Raw genomic sequence first — 18,964 nt, 5'->3', positions numbered from 1 at the left:
GGTGCCTTTCTGGTTTCACTTATCTGGGCTTGGATCTTGCAAGGCCTTGCCCCCAGGCAGAATTGTCTTTTGTGTCTATCTTGGCTCATGCATTCCCAGCATACTTTGCTTTTCGGCCAATTTTGATGCCCTGTTTATTTCTGTTGCTGTGCCGGAATTTTGTCCTCCCTTAATGATGTTTATTTCACTTGAGCAGTCACAGGCTGCTACATCCGTCCTCTTGTAAGAAAAAAAGCATTTGCGAATATTGTTCACTGTAAAGGTACAAAGCTAAGATAGGCCTATCATGGGGTGGATGTGCTATAAAGGCAACCTATAGAAAAAGCCATTGTGAATACAGATCTGGTATTTAAATGAACATGCAAGTCAAGGTGGTAAAGCGCAGCATGTTGTAATTACACTATGTTTACATGGTTACATAGAGTAGTAAATAGTTGTGACACTGCACATTACCATATTTCAATATTCATAAGGGAATTCAATGTGGTAAATGTAATCTAGAATTAAAAAAGACTTAGCAATACAGCAAGGAATTACATAAGTAAACCAAACAAATAGAATAGAATAGGAGATAGAACAGGCTTTATTGACACGTGCATTCAAATGAGTGAAAAGTTTGTACAGGTTACCTAAGTACAGATACTTTAAGTGTCATCACAGCATATGTACATAAAACAGAAAATACCCTGGGAGTTCCCTGTGTCTTATGGATCTCTAACTCAGGCATGTGCATTGTCCATGGTGATTGTTTCAAGTTGTTAGGATCTCTGCTTTTTCCAACTCCTGATCTTAAGAGTTATCACTGTGACATACGCTAGAGTAAATCTGATTGTGATGACAACCAAGATTGAAGAGGAGATGGATCAACTCATGGATCTGAATATTCGTACCCCTCAGTTCCGAAAGTCATCCCACTAATTAGTAAGCTTAATCTCATCTCTTTCATACTGTGGCTTTTTGGTATGCTGTACCACGTGAGTGAAAGTTTGTTGGGCACTTGTTAACACAGTGTGGAACTGGAAGAACACAGCAGGCCAGGCAGCATCAGAGGAGCAGGAAAGCTGACGTTTCGGGACCCTTGTTCAGAAATGGGGGAGGGGGAAGGGAGCTCTGAAATAAACAGAGAGAGGAGCAGTGGGGGTGGGGAAGGCAGGAGACAGGCAGAGACAATGGGTCGGCTGGGGCAGTCGGATTTGTGGATTTTGGGAAGGAGATAGAATCGGGCAGTGCGGGGTTGGGGAACAATGAGGTTGGAGGCTGTGGGCGGGAGGTCACCCAAGGTGATGAGGTTATAGATGGTCTGGGAGATGATGTTTTGGTGTTCAGGGTGGGCTCATGATCGAAGGGGCTATAGGAGGAGGTGGCCTCCTCTACATCGGTGAGACCAAGTGGAGGCTCAGAGACCACTTTGTAGAGCACCAACGCTTGGTTCGTGACAAACGACAACACCTTCCAGTCGCGAACCACTTCAACTCCCCCTCCCACTCCCTGGATGACATGTCCATCCTGGGCCTCCTCCAGTGTCACGACGATGCCACCCAGAAACTGGAGGAGCAGCTCCTCATATTCCACCTTGGAAGCCTACAACCCAATGGTCTCAATGTGGACTTTACTAGTTTCAAAATCTCCCCATCCTGGCCTCATCCCATGATTACCCCTCCCTCTTATCCCCGCCTCCTTGATCTGTCTGTCTTCTCTCCCAACTATCCGCTCCTCCCACCTTATTGACCAATCCCAATCACTGCCTACCTGCACTCACTTATCGCCATCCCCACCTGCCCTTTCCCAGTGTTATCTGATTCCAGCGTCAGCAGTTCTTACTATCTCTGGGCACTTGTTAATTGTGTTTGAGGCTCATTCAGCTCCTCTGGTGGGAGTTTTATCCCTGTGTCATATTTCTCAAAGAATTTCCAGAGGGAATCTCTCAGTTCATCAGTAGTATTGATGAGAGTCACTGGTCTCTGATGTATGTCAATTAACTCTATTAAGCCTATACGTCCAGGAATGTGGGGTTGAAACAAAAGGTGATATATATGGTGTTGCAGGTGGAATCCCCATACTGACAGCTATCAAGTGAAGTTGTTACACAGTATTCTCCCTTCCCCCTGTATGAGGCCCATATGACATCAGTCCTCAGACTCTGAGATTCAAGAGGACTGTTTAAATCACTGTTTGTTTTAAAACCACAGAGAGCGTGTTATTAGGATACCCAGGGTACGGACAGATGATGATATGGTCTGTTTGTTCACATTAACTTAAAGTGGTCCCTATTAAAGTCCCTGTCTTACCACAGCATTCGGGAGGGTATCATGGCAACCCATCCAAATACCTTTTTTTATAATTCCAATATTTTCAACTTCAAAGGAGCTCAACCCAACTTTGTCACTTGGGATAACTGGAATCCCTAGCACCAAGTCCAATGCCTCGCCAAGAGTGTTCTTGCAGTGGACATTATACCACACCTTGGTGAGATGCCGCAACTGACAGCTGGAGATGTTCTTGTGGGTTAACACCTGGAACAAACATTTGAGCTGTTCATCGCTAATCCAGGACAGGACCTTCCCTCAGCAAAATAAAAACCAAAAGAACTGCAGATGCTGTAAATCAGGAACAAAAACAGAAATTGCTGGTAAAGCTCAGCAGGTCTGGCAGCATCTGTGAAGAAAAAAATTAGATTTAACATTTCGGGTCTAGTGACCGTTCTGAGGAAGGGTAGCATCAGAGGAGTATTCAAACAATCTGCCTTGGAGAACCTGAAAAATCCCAAATCCTAAAATGCAGACCCTTTTAATAAGCCAGCTATCACCAACCCATGATGAAACATCTATGTAGTCCATTGATTGTATTATGATGTTTTGTGATACACGTCCTAAAATTGAACAGAAACAAACACCCCAACACAGCACAACCTCTTCATACAAAAATTCTACAGTACGTGGTGAGCAGAATGCTAAAATGACAGCCTCATAAGCACAAGATACAAAATGCCAACACTATCTCATTCATACACATTATGCTCACACAACAGTAGCAGTTTACAGATATGTTGTTGTACAAAGATACTTCAGATCATGGAGAATTACTTTTAAGTAGCTGAACTGGAACTTCAGGATTCAGGGATCTGAAAAACTAAAATATAAACCACTTGCCCAGCCCAAAAGAACCCACTGAAATTTTTCTTTTAATTATGAAATTGGCACCTGTTGAAGACTGTCCATAGTATTTTCACTTCAGCAGCAAGGACTTGAAACCTAAAAAATTAAGAACAATAATGCTCCCCACCCTAAGTAAACCCTCCTGAGATGGTTTGAATGGGAATGAGATGTAGAACCCGAGTACAGGCATATCCAAGTCTAAGCCACAACAGACTTGCAATTTAAATGCTAAGCATGTTGTTTTTATCCTAAATACTTTTTGAATTTTCAAATGAGAATAAGCACCTTTGCATATCATCATAGAATCCATACAGTGTGGAAATAGGTCATTCAGCCCAGCAAGTCCACATCACCCCTCCAAAGAGCATCCCACCCAGACCCATTCCCCTACCTCTGCATTTCCCAAGTCTAACCCACATAACCTAAACATCCCTGGGCACTATGGGCAATTTAGCATGGCCAATCCACCTAATCTGCACATCATTGGACTGTGGGAGGAAACTGGAGCACCTGGAGGAAACCCATGTAGACACAGGGAGAATGTGCAAACTCCACACAGACAGTCACCCGAGGCTGGGATCAAACCCGGGTTCCTGGTGCTTTGAGACAGCAATGCTAACCACTGAGCCACTGTGTCCATGAAGGGTCCAGGCCTGAAACATCAGCTTTCCTGTGCATCTGATGCTGCTTGACCTGCTGTGTTCCTTCAGCTCCACACTGTGTTATCTTTGACTCCAGCATCTGCAGTTCTCGCTGTCTCCCTCTGGATAATTCATCAGACCAGCAAAGTTACAAATATATGGGAAGTATTTTAAGTTCGTAAAGAATCGGTTAGTAAACAACAGATTTGTTAAAAGTGTAAAATTTAACTCTTCACCTTTGTTATCTTTAAATAAAATTGTGACCTGATTCACTGACTGCAGACTCACGCTGTGTAGTCCTTTCCTGATACATGCTAAGGGGCCTGGGTAAATTAATATTGCATACACTGGTTGAAGAGTCCATGGGATCTCCTCTTGAGATTATTTTTCTGAGCTTAAGTGATGTTGTTTTATTCGTACTGATTCTGCTACTATAAAGATGACTTATTTTTATTTTTCTTTATGTTGGATTGTGGACCAAAATTGGAAAAGGACATCTTTAACTGAAGGACTGTGGAAGAATTTGCTGGATTTATAAAAACAAGCTTTTGGAACTCATAATGAGTTGTGTTTATACAAAGATGTTGAAACTGTGTGTGTGTGCGCACATGCCTGCATGCCTGTCCATGTGTATAGAAGAATGACTCTAGAAAGTTGATAAGCCAACCATGGTTAATGAGTTAAGGATAGCATCAAATTGAAAGAAAAAGCATCCAATGTGGCAAAGATTCCTGGTAAGCCAGAACACTGACAAAGATTTATAGATCAACAAATGACAACCAAAACAAAGGTAAAATTTCAAGTAGTATCAAGATCCAGACAGCAAGAGCTTTTTTAAATATATAAAAAGGAAGACAGAGGCTAAAGTTAACGTAGGCCCCTTAGACAACAATGCTGGAGAAATAATAATAGGAAACCAGGAAATGGCAGAGGAGTTCAATGAATATGTTGCATGTGTCTTCATAGTAAAAGACTCTAATAGCATTCCAAAATTACAAAATAATCAAGGCCAAAAGGAGAGGAAATAAAATAATAATGATCATGAGAGAAAAATTGTTCAGGAAACTAATGGAGCCAGGGACTGATAAGTCCCTTGTACCTGATGGAATGTGTGTGGTCTCAACAGAGAGACTGTGGTTGATTGCTGAAGATGAGCTATGAGGCTGAATGAGGCTTTGAATTCTGGCTTCAATGAAAAACAGCTTAGTCTTTGAGATGATGTCCACAGTTTGATTACAAATCTTCCTTCTTAAAGCAAGTTTTATACTGAGAAAAAAAAATCTCATCAAGGTAAATTGAGGCATATCTGGGCTGGGGGAATTTCCAGTCAATGTTAGACATTCTTGCTTAGATGAAATATGGTGAACTTTTCTTCCATGCCCAAAAATTTCAAATATCAGATCAGCAATCTCCTACACATTCATATTCCAATGCCCTTGCCTATTTTGTGTACAAAACATTCTGGACTTTTAAGGTGGTGATCCTGGCCACCATTTGTAAGATTGGGGCACCACCATTTTTGGTGGTTTGGGAAACATGATGACTTTAGGGACTGAGATAATTACTTCTGCGTGTGACAGAATAGGGATTTCAGAGCAGAACTGGGATTAGATGATGATCTTGACTGCAACAACCCCCGAGCCTTAAGAAAGTAACAACCTAAATAGGAGCAGGAGCAGACCATTCAACCTCCCAAGTCTGGCCTGCCATTCAACAAGATCATGTCTGATCTCCTCCAGGCCACAACCTTTGATCTTTCAAAAATCCATCTACCTCCTCGAACTATTTAGAATCATATAGTCAGAACAAAAACAGACCCTTCAGCCCAACTCATCTGTGCCGATCAGATTTCCTAGTGATCTACTGTCCACAACTCTGTGGGGTAAGGAATTCCTTTTTCGACCTTATAATCAACTTAACCCTTATGACTTTAGGAACGCTTGGTCTGTCAGACAATATGTTCTGGTGGGCATAGAGCAGGGGGAAGAGCTGCCAGCGGTGCTGAGAGTTGGGTGGGTGCGGACGGATGTTGTGATCGCCGCTCGCATGCTCACGAAAAGATACAACCAGTCAGAGGCAGGATACTCCCCGGCTCTTTGTCTTGGCGGATGTGTTGCCTAGAAATAAGGAGCAAAAGGCCTCCTTGGAAGACATTCAAAATCAAAGGAAATGCCTGAAAATAAAGGACAGTTGGTCCTCAGTTTCCCTGTCACGAAATCACGTTGACTTGAAAAGCAAAGGTCAGTGAGCAGGCCTTCTTTGAAATCGTCGACACAGTGTACAGTTACACGTGCCTCTACCACAATTCACACTGAAGTTACTTTCTGCAGTTTTGTTGAAATATTTGACTTTGCCGGGCGGTCAGAATAGATTACGATCTATTTACCCGGAAGCGGAAGTGGCGGCGGACCCGTTCTTGCTCAGGTTGGTTGCTGCTGTTGTTGTTGTTGTCCTGCGCGTGCGTCACTTCCGGCCCCATCTCTATGGTTTCGGTAACGGCTGCGGCGGCGCTCGTGGGGGAGGGGGTTTGGCGGGAGAGCGCGCTCGAGCCCGCGAGGCGCGGGGTGACGATCCGTTACTGAGCCCGGCCTTTCCCCTTTCCAGAACCAGGGACAGGGAGCCGCTTCCCCGGGAGAGGTGGGTGAGAAGCGGACTGCGAGTTGGGCCGGCGGGGAGTGGGGAAGAGTTCGTGCTCCTGCAGCTGCAGCTGCCGCTGCCGCTCCCGCTCCCGGTGCGGATCGCCTCGTCGTTTCAAGGCCTCCGCTTCGCCCTGGGGCTCCCCGTTGCCCGGGGTGACGGGCCCACCGACCTGCCGCAATTCTCACCACCCCGATTGATCTGCATCGGACAACTCGTGGATATAAATTCTTAGCTCCTTCCCACCCCCCACACCTTTCTGTTTCAAAATTTATCCCGGTTTTGAAGATCGAGTTCCACGGTTTTCTTTATCTTTCGGTTGGCAAGTTAGCTGTTTCAGCAGGGAAGGAGACGCAAGGTGAGGAGGTGTTATCCGGAATCTCGTGTTTTTGTTTCTTCAGCTGCCAAACTTGCAAAAAAAACATGAAGTTGCTTGTTTCTAGTTAGTTGGTTGTAAATTTTTTATCCACCTCTGGTTGTCAGACGTTTCCCAACGCGATCCCTGCATGAGCAGATTTTGCGATGGAAATGAGGAGAATGATAGCACCTTTAACTATCTCAGGATGCCTTGAAGCACATGAGCATCATTCAAAGTATTCAGAGCTTGTTATTCAGGCAGGTTGGCAGCCAATTTACAAACTGTAAAGTCTGATAAACAGTAGTGTGGTAAACTAACAAATACCCATTTAGTGTATAACCTCAAAGCATTAATGCTCTTTTCTCTCTATGGATGGTGCCAAACCTGCTGTGTTTCTCCAATAATTTCTGTTTTTGTGTGTTAGACGTTTTTGCTGTTGAATGAGAAATAAACTTTTCTCTTGTATAATGACTGCATTGTAATATATTATGTCTACCTGAAAGAGATACAAAGCCACAGTTTAATGCCTATGAGAAGGCACCACTCCTTTTGTTGTGCTAGATTTGGTCCCGAAGTCTGGATTGGACTTCAGCATACAATCTTCTGATTCAGGCAAGGGTGCAGCAATTTAGCCACAATTGAAGCCAATAGAGGAGGCATTAAATGGTGTACTACGTTACAGGGCATTTTTGATTAAATGCTTTTTACTTAAGTGTCAAAATAGACAGTTTGATCTTCAAATGTTACAATAAAAAATATACCAACTCTCTTGTTTCTAGTAATTGAAGATGGCAACTGGTGGTGATCCTTTGTTCGAGGAAAATATTGAAGATCATAACTGTGCTGTGAATAATGGAAGTCTGGATGATCAGCTTAATAACCGGGTAAGACAAAATTATTCCAGTCGAGTTAAGGTTCCAAGAAATTATGTTACTACTAAATTGATGATATCAACGGGATGATATATTATGGTAGAAATTCATTGTTGGGAATTTTTTTCTTGGGTGTGAAGTGCAGGCAAATTTGTCAAAAGTCAAATATAAGGCAGCCTGCTTTTGACATAATCAATCAGTTTGTTTATTCCATTTTCTTCCTTTGTGATTTCAAAACACTGACAAAACTGGTGAACAGATAGTAAGGAGCCATAGGAATTACTGATGCTCTCGAGACGAGTTGACTGGATAACTTTGTGATATTCTGATGTAAGATATGTGATTTATGAATATATTAATGTTTATTTTGGATATTTAAGTTTTGAACAAGTGGCATATAGGTTTTTAAAACTTCACTGGTGTGATGTGGCCAAGTCTGGCTAAGTAAGCATTTATTGGCCACCCCGAGTTGCCCTTCAGAAGGTGATGGTGAACTGCTGCCTTGAATCACTGCAGTCCTTTTGGTCTAGGTGATATCTACTATGCTGCTGTAGGATTTTGACCCAGCAACACTGAAGGAAGAATGAGAAATTTTCAAGTCAGGACAGGGAGTGTCTTGGAAAGGAACTTGCAGGTGATGGTGTTCTTGTGTACTTGTGCCTTTGTCCTTCTAGATAGTAGTGTTTGTGAGTTTGGAAAGTGCTGTTTAAGGAGCTTTGGTGAATTTCTACAGTGCATCTTGAAGAAGGTACCTACTGTTACTGAGCTTTATTCGTGCATGTGTTGTGAAACAAAGTTGTTTTGTCCTGGTTGATGTTGAGCTTCTTGAATGTTGTTGGAGCTGCATTTATCCAGGCAAATGGGGAGTATTCTTTCGATCACATTCCTGACTTGTATCTTGTAGATGATGGACAGGTTTTGGGATTTAGGAGGTGGGTTACTCGCTGCAGGATTCCTTGCCTTTGACCTGCTCTTGCTGCTACAGTAGTTCACTGACATCGCTGTTGTAGGTCGGATCTCAATAACGTGACAGAATACAGGAAGGAGAGAGAGTGCTTGCTGGCGTGGTGTAAAGATAACAATCTCTCCCTCCAAGCCAGCAAAACGAAAGAGCTGGTCATTGACTTAAGGGAGCAAGGTGCAGGGATCGCCCCTGTCAACATCAATGGTGCTAAGGTGGAGATGGTCGAGACTGTCAAGTTCCTTGTCGTGATGATCACCAACAATCTGTCCTGGTTGACCAATGTGATGCGATGGTGAAGAAAACACAACAATGGCTCTAACTTCCTCAGGAGGCTAAGGAAATTTGGCACCTCTGTAAAGACTCTTACCAATTTTTATAAATGCACCATTGAAAGCATTCTGTCCAGATGCAGCACAGCTGGGTATGGCAATTGCTGTTCCCAGGACTGTAAGAAACTAACGAGAGTTGTGAACGCAGCCCGGTCCATCATGCAAGACAACCTTCCATCCATTGACTCCATCTATACTTCTCCGTGCCTTGGGAAGGCTGCCAACATAATCAAAGACTCCTTCCATCCCGGTTATAATGTCTTCCAACCTCTTCCATCAGGCAGGCGATACAAAAGCTTAAACACATGTACCAATCGGTTCAAGAACAGCTTCTTCCCCACTGTTATTAAATTTAACATTGATCTCACTCTTTGTGCCCCTTCTCTGCAATGGTAACATTGTATTCCTCACTCTGTTCTATTACTCAAATACACTTCGTATGGTATGATCCGCCTGTACTGCACGCAAAACAAAGCTTTTCACAGTATCTAGGTACATACGACAATAATAAATCAGATCAGATCAAGTTTTAATGTGACTAATTCACTTCAGTTTCTGGTCAATGGTAACCCCCAGGATGTCGGTAGTGGGGGATTCATTGATGATCAGGCAGTTATATTTAAAGGGACAATGGTTAGATTTTCTCATATTGGAGATGGTCATTGCTTGATGCTTATGGATAATAATATTCGTGACACCCTAGTTAGCCCAAACTTGGATGTGTTTAGTTAGGTCTTGCTGTGTTTGGGCATAGACTGCTTCAGTATCTGAGGATTCGCAAACGTGCTGAATGTTGTGCAAGCATCAGCGACTGTCCCCACTTCTGACCTTATGATGGAGGGAAGATCATTGATCCATCAGCTGAAGACAGTTCGGCCTAGGACACTACCCTGAGGAAATCCTGCGGAGATGTCCTGGAGCTGAGATTCTGACATCCAACAACTACATGTCATCCTTTATGCCAGGTGTGTGAAGTAGTTTTATGATCAAATTGTAGATATTTCTGTGGTCATAGTGATTTTTTTTCAGTCTGACAGTGTTCACGGAGGCTAATGGGAATTTTTGTCATTGTTCACTCATTTAAAACTTCTCAAAGTTAGCAGTTGAATGTTACAATTTCACTTTACAAGGTCAGGGATTGATTTTTTTTTTCCACCCCCACTTGACTCTGGGAAATAGCTGTAGTTCAAAGAAAATCATTTTAGTTTCAATTTGGAAGTTTGAGGAAGTGTTGACCAAGACTAGATGTGTAAGTAGTTATTCCTGAGGAAAGACGGTTGTTTGGGATTGGTAAGAAAGTGTTTACCTTAATGAGGGTAATTCGGTATAAAAGTTTCAGACCAGATGCTTTTGGTTAAAACCCTTAAAGATTGTTTGAATCTGAGAAAGTCTAAGCTTGGTTGTGCGAAGGCTTCAGGGAGAGGTTATCAGATTCCCAAGACAGGTAATTGAAGCCACAGATCAGTCAAATCCTTATAGACAAGGGGATTCACTCTGGTGTTTGGGTACATGAATGTATTGTTTGATTGTATTTTCACTGTATGTTTTGAAGTTTTTAAATGTGTTGTTTGGTTTATTTACCTTCAATTATTGCGATTTACCTGCAATATTACGTGCTTGTTTCAATTGAAACAAAATACAAAGCCCGGTTAGATCAAATTACAGCAATATACAACTTGCATTTTTTTTTCATATCTGGTATATTTTGACCAGGGGATAGTGAGCAGTTTCCAGGAACATCTATATTGTCTTAAACAAAATCAGGCTTGTGCATGATGTCATATGATATCTCAATTTATATTGTACTTTTTCTTCCAGTTGTTCTTTCTTGTTACATTTTTGTCTCTGATCAACTGTTGAGTTCATTTTCAACAATGTAGTGCCAGTTTGTATTGATTAACTTTCTAAATGCAAATTGGTTATGGTGATATGTGTGCAGTTGTTACCATCTTGTTGACGAATAGAAATAATGACACAATTTGCAATTAACTTGAGGTGTCAATTCATTTATTCCTGAACTTGAGCTAGTACAGAAAATAACTGGAATTCTTTCTACATAACCGTTTCTTCAGCTCACCAAATCTCTCTGTGTATCTGTACAGCCCTTTTTGGTGAGATTCTTCATTCAGGAGTTTTGGAAAGTGGGGAAGAATTGTAAAAATGGAACCTCCTAGATAACAATCTGGATTACGCTATGGTGCCATGTGGTAGTAACTGAAGACTTCAGAAATTGAAGGGTGAAATGGGTTAACACATGGCTAGAGAAATTGTACAGTCAGGAAAGTGTTCAAATTCTTCAGGCCTTGTTAAAATTCTGAGCTAGAATTGACCAATGCAAGATGGATGGGCTTCATCTTTCAGAGTTTGGTCTTGCAGGAATGTATAGCTCTCATTACTGGGGAAAGTTTAAACTACGCCCTGTGGAATGGGCATTACTTTGCAGCGTTAGCTAATGTTGACAGAGATGAGTAGCTCAGAAACAGGAGGAATTATATAAACATAGAGTAAGGTCTCAGTTGGTTTTCAGGAAAGTGTCGTCCTGCGCAAGCTGGTTGCAATTGAACCTTTCTATTCCAGATGTTTTGTGAAAAGCCTGTTTTGCATGTACTCTGGCTGAGCAGTCAAGAGTGATCTGGGATAGTAGGAACTGCAGATGCTGGAGAATCTGAGATAACAAGGTGTAGAGCTGGATGAACACAGCAGGCCAAGCAGCATCAGAGGAGCAGGAAGGCTGACGTTTCAGGCCTAGACCCTTCTTCGGAAAACTTCAGAAGTTCAGAACTTCAGAAAAAGTGATCTGGAACAGTTTCTGACATAGAAACTGTCATTGTTTGAAAATAAGAGCTACTTCATTCAAGACAAAGGTAAAGAAACATTTTTTTGCTCAGAAGGATAAAAGACTTTGGAATTTCCTTCCTCAAAAGGCAGTGGAAGCAACAGCTTTAAATATTTTTAAAGTAGAGGTAGATAAATTCTTGATTATCAAGGAGTCAGAATATTTATGGAGATATATGGCAATGTAGAGTTGAGGTTGAAGTCAGATCAGCCATCAAGAGCGAGTGGCTTATTCTTGTTCCTTGTTTGTATGAATTAATGCACGCAAGCATAATTTGTGTAGTGAAGCTCAGTGATTGAATTTGAGTGATTCTGGATTGAAGATGGTGCAGATTGTTAAGTTTCTTGTCCCTGGGTAATTTAAATGAGTTATCTCCATACTTGTAGTAATTTGCTGGAGGAGAGAGGCTGTATTTCAGCAAGGATAATGGAGAACAAGGATGCTGTGATGTCAAAGACTTGTTTGACACCTCCCCCCACCCCCCACTCCCAAAAAAGTCTGCACAAGGTAGGGTTTGTGGTGGTGTCTTTGGTTGGGGTTACAGCTTGCATGCCATCATGGAGTTGCTGGAACATCGTGACAAATGTCTGAAGGCAGCCAACTTTGAGTCTACATGCTTGACTGTCTAAGGCTTTGGTAAGGTTGAGTAATGTAGAGCTATTAGTGCTGTTGTGTGCATTTTTCTTACTTGCTGTGCAGTGAAGCACATGTTTTTGGTGCTCCTGTATATGAAAATTATGCTGTCACTTTTTGGCTACTGGGGTAGATAAATGAGAAGAATCCTTGCAATAATCTTCCCTGCTTCAGACAAAAAGAAGACTCCAATTTGGGGTAATTAGGGCATTCAGTCAAAAAGACTAGTCTCTGTTAGTGTTTTTCAGAATGTTTTCTCCAGTCAACATTGACTGCCTTCCTAAACTTGATGAAGACATTCCCTATATATGGCTTTCACTGGGTTAAGTCATTAAGTACTTGGGCCATAGATCATTTTCATAGCACTGAAGAAACCACGCATCTTATTGAGAACCTGTGTGTACTCTTTGTACTCTTCAGTTGTTCTCTTTGTGGTAAATTTTATGCTGTACCTTCATCCTCTCGATGGATTGCTGCTATGGAGTGTAGTGAGATTTCAATTTGCAGAAGTATTGCATTTAGGTTTGATTATATCCTGTACCCTTTAGTTGTTTTCATCAAACCAGTCATAATGTTTCTTGGTAGAGAGACCAAGGATATCTTTGCATTTGCTTGAAACCTCCAAACTTGATGATTCTAATGCGTGCTTACCAGATCTCCATATTAAATGTATCATAAACTTTGGGCCATTCATATCTTTTCAATTAATGCCTTAACTCTCATGAAAACCTGTTCATCCTCACCCCTGTCCCCATACAAATAAGGAACAAGAATAACCATTTGCTTCTGCAGTCTCCGTCATTTGAGAAGATTATGGCTGATTTGATTGTGGCCTCCACTTCACTTTCCTGCCAAACCACACAATCTTTGACTCCCTTGTGAGTCAAGATCGGTCTATTTATGCTTTAAAAGTATTGAGTGATCCAATCTTCCACCTCTCTCTGAGGGAGAGAGTTCCACATACTACAACCATTTGAGAGAAAAAAGAATCCCAGGAATTAACTCTAGCGATAATGGGCACATGGTAGCAATTTTCCAAGAATCTTCAGATAGGAGCATAAGAATAGGCCCATCAAGCCTGCCCCACCATTCAGTACAATTGTGGCTAATCGAACACTTGAATGTCTTTTAGCTCCCATCCCATAACCCTGCACTCCATTCTATCAATTTCTCCCATCAACTTATTGAAACACTGAGCTTCCACAGTTATTTGCCATAGAGAATACCACAGGTTCACAACCCTCTGAAAAAAGAATAAAACCAAATCTTGGACCTAAATGCATCCCCCTTAGTTTTAAATTGTACGCTCTGTTTCTCGACTGTCCAACTGGTTGAAGCCTCTTACCTGCATCTGCCCTATATTGCCCTTCAAATATTTTGTAGGTTTTAATGGGAAACCTTCTCATTATTCAAATTTCTGTAGAATATAGGCTGTTTGTCTAGACTGTCTACTTGAACCCCCGACCTCCCCTGCCACCAGCCCCACTAAATCCCAAGAACAAGTGTGGTGAAGCTTTGTTTCAGTCCCTCTGTGACAGTAATATCTTTGCTGAATAAGGGGACCAAAATTGTGCACGTTACTCCAGGTATGGTCTCACCAAGCTCATACAATTATAGCAAATCTTCACTATCCCTGCACCCAATACTCAAATCGTTTTGCAATAAAGGCTAACATTTCGTTAGCCTTGCTACCGGCTTGTTGCCTTTGCAAGTTAATCTTGGTGATTTATCAGCAAGGACACGTGGGTCCCTTTGTACATCTTCACGTTACAACCCCATACCATTTCTAAATACTGTGAACAATCTGTTCCTCTGCCCAAAGTGCATAACTTCACATTTTATTCCAACTGTCATGTTCTTGGCCATTCAGTAAGCCAGTCCAAATCCTTCTAAAGCCACTTTATGTTTTTTCAGTGGCAGATGTTGAGCTTACTGGCCTATTGTTAGCTTTTTTTGGGTCCCTTTTGTAATTTGACAAAACTGCCAGTGCCAATTTTAAGGACTCTTGGAAGAAGACTACCGGTGCGTTCACTATCTCTGCAGCTGCTTGCTTTAATATAGAGTCATGCAACATGGAAACAGACCCTTTGTTCCGACTAGTCCATGCTGCTCATAATCCCAAAATAAACTACTCCCACCTGCCTGCAGTTGGACCATATCCCTCCAAATATTTCTTACTCATGTATTTATCTAAATGTCTTTTAAATCTTGTAAAGGTACCCACATCCATCATTTCATTCCACACATGAACAACGCAGTGTAAAAATAAAAAAAATTGCCCCTTGTGTCTTTTTAAATCTTTCTCCTCTCACCTTAAACATGTGTTCCCTATCCTGAAATCCCTCACCCAAATGAAAAGAGACCTACCATTCACCTCATTTATACCCGTGACTATTTTAAAAACCCGTATAAGGTCACCCTCAACCTCCAATGCCCTCGTCACTGAGTCCTCACTAGACCTCGCCAATGCAGATACCACCGGGTACTGCACTGGCCTAAACTTGACTCTGCCATTGCCATGGGTCTGCTTCGGGTCCGCTTCACCAGTGCTGCTAATGCAGTTGGGCCTCGTTCTAGGCCCACACTCAACTCTGTGTTACCTCCATGAATCTATGCTGGATGCAGATGCTGCTGGGAACCCAAACTCGCTTTTGCCACATCAGCTATGAGTTGGTGTTAGAACTACCTCATTGATTGAGAAGCCATTGGGAATCCAAAGTTGCCTCCAGTGCTTCTGCCATAAGGCTGTGCAGGGCCCCACTTGAGTTTGCGCTGGGCTAACTTGCCGCAGCTGATGCAGTTGTCACGACTGAGAGCTCTTCAACAAGAAGTAAGTAAAATAAAAGAGCAAAAAAAAACAAGAAACGAGGAAAGAGAGGGGGATAAAAACAACAGAAACAAAAGGAAAAGCAGACAATCCCCAGGGTCAGAAGCCCTACTCCATTGCCATCTTTGTGGAAGTTTTTTGGTGGATAGGCAACGGCAAGTATTTAAAAAACACATGGATGACCTTAACAACTGTTCATTCCTCTGTGGCACAAAAATAAAACCAGAAAGGTAGCCTAACCATGGCTAAGAAAGGGAAATTAGGCATAATATTAGATCCAAGGAATACAAATTTGCCAAAAATAGTGGCAATACCCGAGCTTAGATTTCAGCACTGGAGGACAAAGGGGTTGATTAAGAGAAGGAAAATAAAGTATGACTGTAAGCTTATAGGGAAAAGCATTGAATTTAAAAGCTCCTATAAGTAAGTGAAGAGAAAAAGATGAGTGAAGACAAACATAGGTTCCTTACAAACAGAAACGGGAGAAGTTACAGGCCTGCTCACTTCTTGACCACTGGCCCAAACACTGACAAAAGCATTGAACTCGAGAAGGGAAGTGAAGCCAACTGGCAATGTTCTGTCTAAGCCTTAGAGGTGCTGGCAAGAGTGCATGCATGCTGATCAGCTTGCTGAAACTTTGCAGTTTTAAACTCTGGTTCTGAATGTTGCTGCCATGCGTGGACCTCTGAGGTCTGTGCAGAAGAAAAAATATTGCTGGAACATTGGCGATTGCCCTTGACATCTCAGCCTTTCTCCGAATGTGGAATCAAGGAGCCTTAGTCACACTGGTGTCAATCTCAGTCAGGGGTTAACTTGATACCGGAGTCACACCTAGCACAAAGGCAGATTATGATTGGCATTCAATCACCTCAGTTGCAGATATACTCTGCAAAACACAGGCATTGACAAGTTGGACCAAAAGGTCTGTTTCTGTACTGTATGACTCTATGGCATGAAAAGTGGTAGAGTTGTGGGCATTGAGTGAGGATATCAAAAGATACAGCAGGATATAGTTGGAAAGTTGGGTGGAGAAATGGCAGATGGATTTTAATCTGGACAACTGTGAAGTGATGCAGTTTGGGAGGTCAAATGGAAGAGGAAATTACACGGTAACTGGCAGGACCCTTAGGAGCATTGATATAGAGAGGGATCTTGGGGTGCAAGTCCACACCTCCCTGAATGTGGCAAGTAAGTGGATTAAATGGTAAAGAAGGTGTATGGCATGCTTGCCTTTATTGTTCGGAGCATTGAGTATAAAAGTTGGCAAGTCATGTTGTAGCTGTATAAAAGTTTAATTAGGCCATATTTGGACTATTTTGTGCAGTTCTGGTCACTGTCCTGTTGGAAGAATATGTAAGCTTTGGAGAGGATGCAAAAGAGGTTTACAAAGATGTTGCCTGGATTAGAGTGAACTAGCTATGATGAGAAGTTGGACAGACTTGTTGTTTTCATTTAAGGCTTGGGTTTAAGTTCTGAGGAAGGGTCACTGGACCGGAAATGTTAACTCTGATTTCTTACCACAGATGCAGCCAAACCTGCTGAGCTTTTCCAGCATTTTTTGTTTTTGTTTTGAGTTGTTTTAGTTAGTGCGTTGGAGGCTGAGGGGCTACCCGATTCAAGTGTCTAAAATTGAGAGGCATGGAAAGAATGGATAGTTAGCGTCTCTTTCCTGGATTGGAAATATCAAACACAAGGTGGCATAGGGGAAAAGTTTGAAGGTGCTGTGCGAGGAAAGTGTGTTTTTTTAACACAGAGGGTGGTAGCTTAATACATTGCCAGGGGAGGTAGTAGAAGCAGAGTAGTAGCAGCGATTAAGAGACGCTTGAACAGACACAGGTGGAGAATAGAGGAATATGGGCCACGTGCAGGCAGTTGGGATTTAGTTTAGAATGGTGTCATGGTTGCCTGAAGAGTCTGTTCCTGTGTTGTACTGTTCTATGTGGCAAGTAATTTTTGCCACATAAGTATTGCATAATAACCATCTCTGATGAGAGAAAAATCAGCCATCATCCTTTAACATTCAATGGCATTATTATTGCTGAATCTCCCAGTTTCAACAGCCTAGGGTTTGCTATTGATCAAGAAACTGCTGGATCAGCTCTTTAAATACTGAAGGTACAAGTACAGGTCAGAGCCTCAGAATTCAGTGGAAAATAACTCACATCATAACTCCTCAAGGCTCGTGCACCATCATGTGTCAACGTCAGGATTGTGATGGAACAGCATCCATTTGACTAAAAGATTGCAACTCCAACAACACTCAAGAGTCTCCATACTATTCAGGGCAAAACAGTCTGCTTGATTGGCACCCCATGCAACAATTCCAACAGTTACTGTCTCCAGTATCAGTGACTGAGCAGAAGTGCAAAGGTAAAATCGCCATAGTCTTATCAGACCATAGTGTTGCTTCTCATTAGAGAGAGACAACTAGTGGTGGTTTAACCTGAGGGTCACCATGCTTCAGGCAAGGAGAGAGTTTGAGAAGGAGAATCCTTCATGGTAACTTGGGGTGGAAATTGAACATATGCTGTTGGCATCACTCTGCATTACAAACTAGTCACTCAGCGAACTGACACCCCAAAAGTGTGCACCACACCATCTTCAAAGATTACAAGTCACCAAGGCTATTTGGACAGCACCTTCCACATCGGCAACCTCTACAATCTAGAGTAAAAAGATAGCAGATGCATGGGAACACCACCCCTGCATGTTCCCTCCAAGCCACACCAGCCTGGATATGTATCATCATTCCTTGATGTAGCTGGTACCACATGTGAAATTTCCCCCGTAACAGCGCTGTGGATGTACCGATACTGTGTAGACTGCATTGGTTCAAATGATAGATTGCCACCACTTGCTCTTTGGGAATTGCGGATCTGCAGTGAAGACTGGTCTAGTCAGTAAATCCCACATTCTTAGGAATGAATTTAAAAAGTATCACATTGCCTTTATGGCTCTATTCTGGTCCACGGCTGACCCATTTTGACAGTCCAGCTTTGACTCTGACTTCTTCCTTTCTATGTGACTGTCTTCCTTGGAGATGCATTTTTAAAACTCTGATTTTGACCGAGTGTTTCATTATCTGTCATTTTTCCGAATGTGGCTCACCTTTTATTTGATTCTCTGACAAGTGAAAGCCGCCTCATTACAAGAAAGATGTGGAAGCGTTGGAAAAGGTGCAGAGGAGATTTACCAGGATGTTGCCTGGAATGGAGGGATGGTCTTACAAGGAAAGGTTGAGAGAGCTAGGGCTTTTCTCTTTAGAACGACGAAGGATGAGAGGTGACTTGATAGAGGTGTACAAAATGGTCAGAGGTATAGATAGAGTGGACGGCCAGAGACTTTTTCCGAGGATGGAGGTAGCTATTACAAGGGGGCATAGTTTTAAAGTGAGTGGAGGTAGATATAGGGGAGACGTCAGAGGTAGGTTCTTTACTCAGAGAGTGGTAGGGCCGTGGAATGCATTGCCGGAGAGTGTAGTGGAGTCGGCCTCATTAGGGGCATTTAAGCAGCGATTAGATAGGCATATGGATGATAGTATAAAGTAGCGGTGGAGGTTAGATAGACCTTAGGTTTAGGGTAAAAGTTCGGCACAACGCCGTGGGCTGAAAGGCCTGTACTGTGCTGTACTGTTCTGTGTTCTAGGTTCTAAATGCACTTGGAAATTCAATCGTATTAAATGTGCAATATCGATACGAATTCTTGTCCTTGC

At 42.3% G+C, this 18,964-nt stretch overlaps 1 protein-coding gene across 1 annotated transcript in view; it reads left to right on the top strand.

Moving 5' to 3' along the window:
- Positions 1 to 6,270: 6,270 nt before the first annotated feature.
- The window catches only part of pcm1 (pericentriolar material 1), a 152,121-nt gene continuing 139,427 nt past the window's right edge, over positions 6,271 to 18,964 (top strand). Inside the window, exons 1-2 of the mRNA XM_048598181.1 lie at positions 6,271 to 6,791; positions 7,571 to 7,675. Coding sequence (XP_048454138.1) covers positions 7,580 to 7,675 — 96 coding nt within the window. The 5' untranslated portion in view covers positions 6,271 to 6,791; positions 7,571 to 7,579. The remainder of the gene's footprint in view (positions 6,792 to 7,570; positions 7,676 to 18,964) is intronic.

Source organism: Rhincodon typus, chromosome 1 (assembly GCF_021869965.1).
Source record: "Rhincodon typus isolate 14 chromosome 1, sRhiTyp1.1, whole genome shotgun sequence".
Lineage (NCBI taxonomy): Eukaryota > Metazoa > Chordata > Chondrichthyes > Orectolobiformes > Rhincodontidae > Rhincodon > Rhincodon typus.
This window is presented reverse-complemented; position numbering and strand designations above follow the sequence as displayed.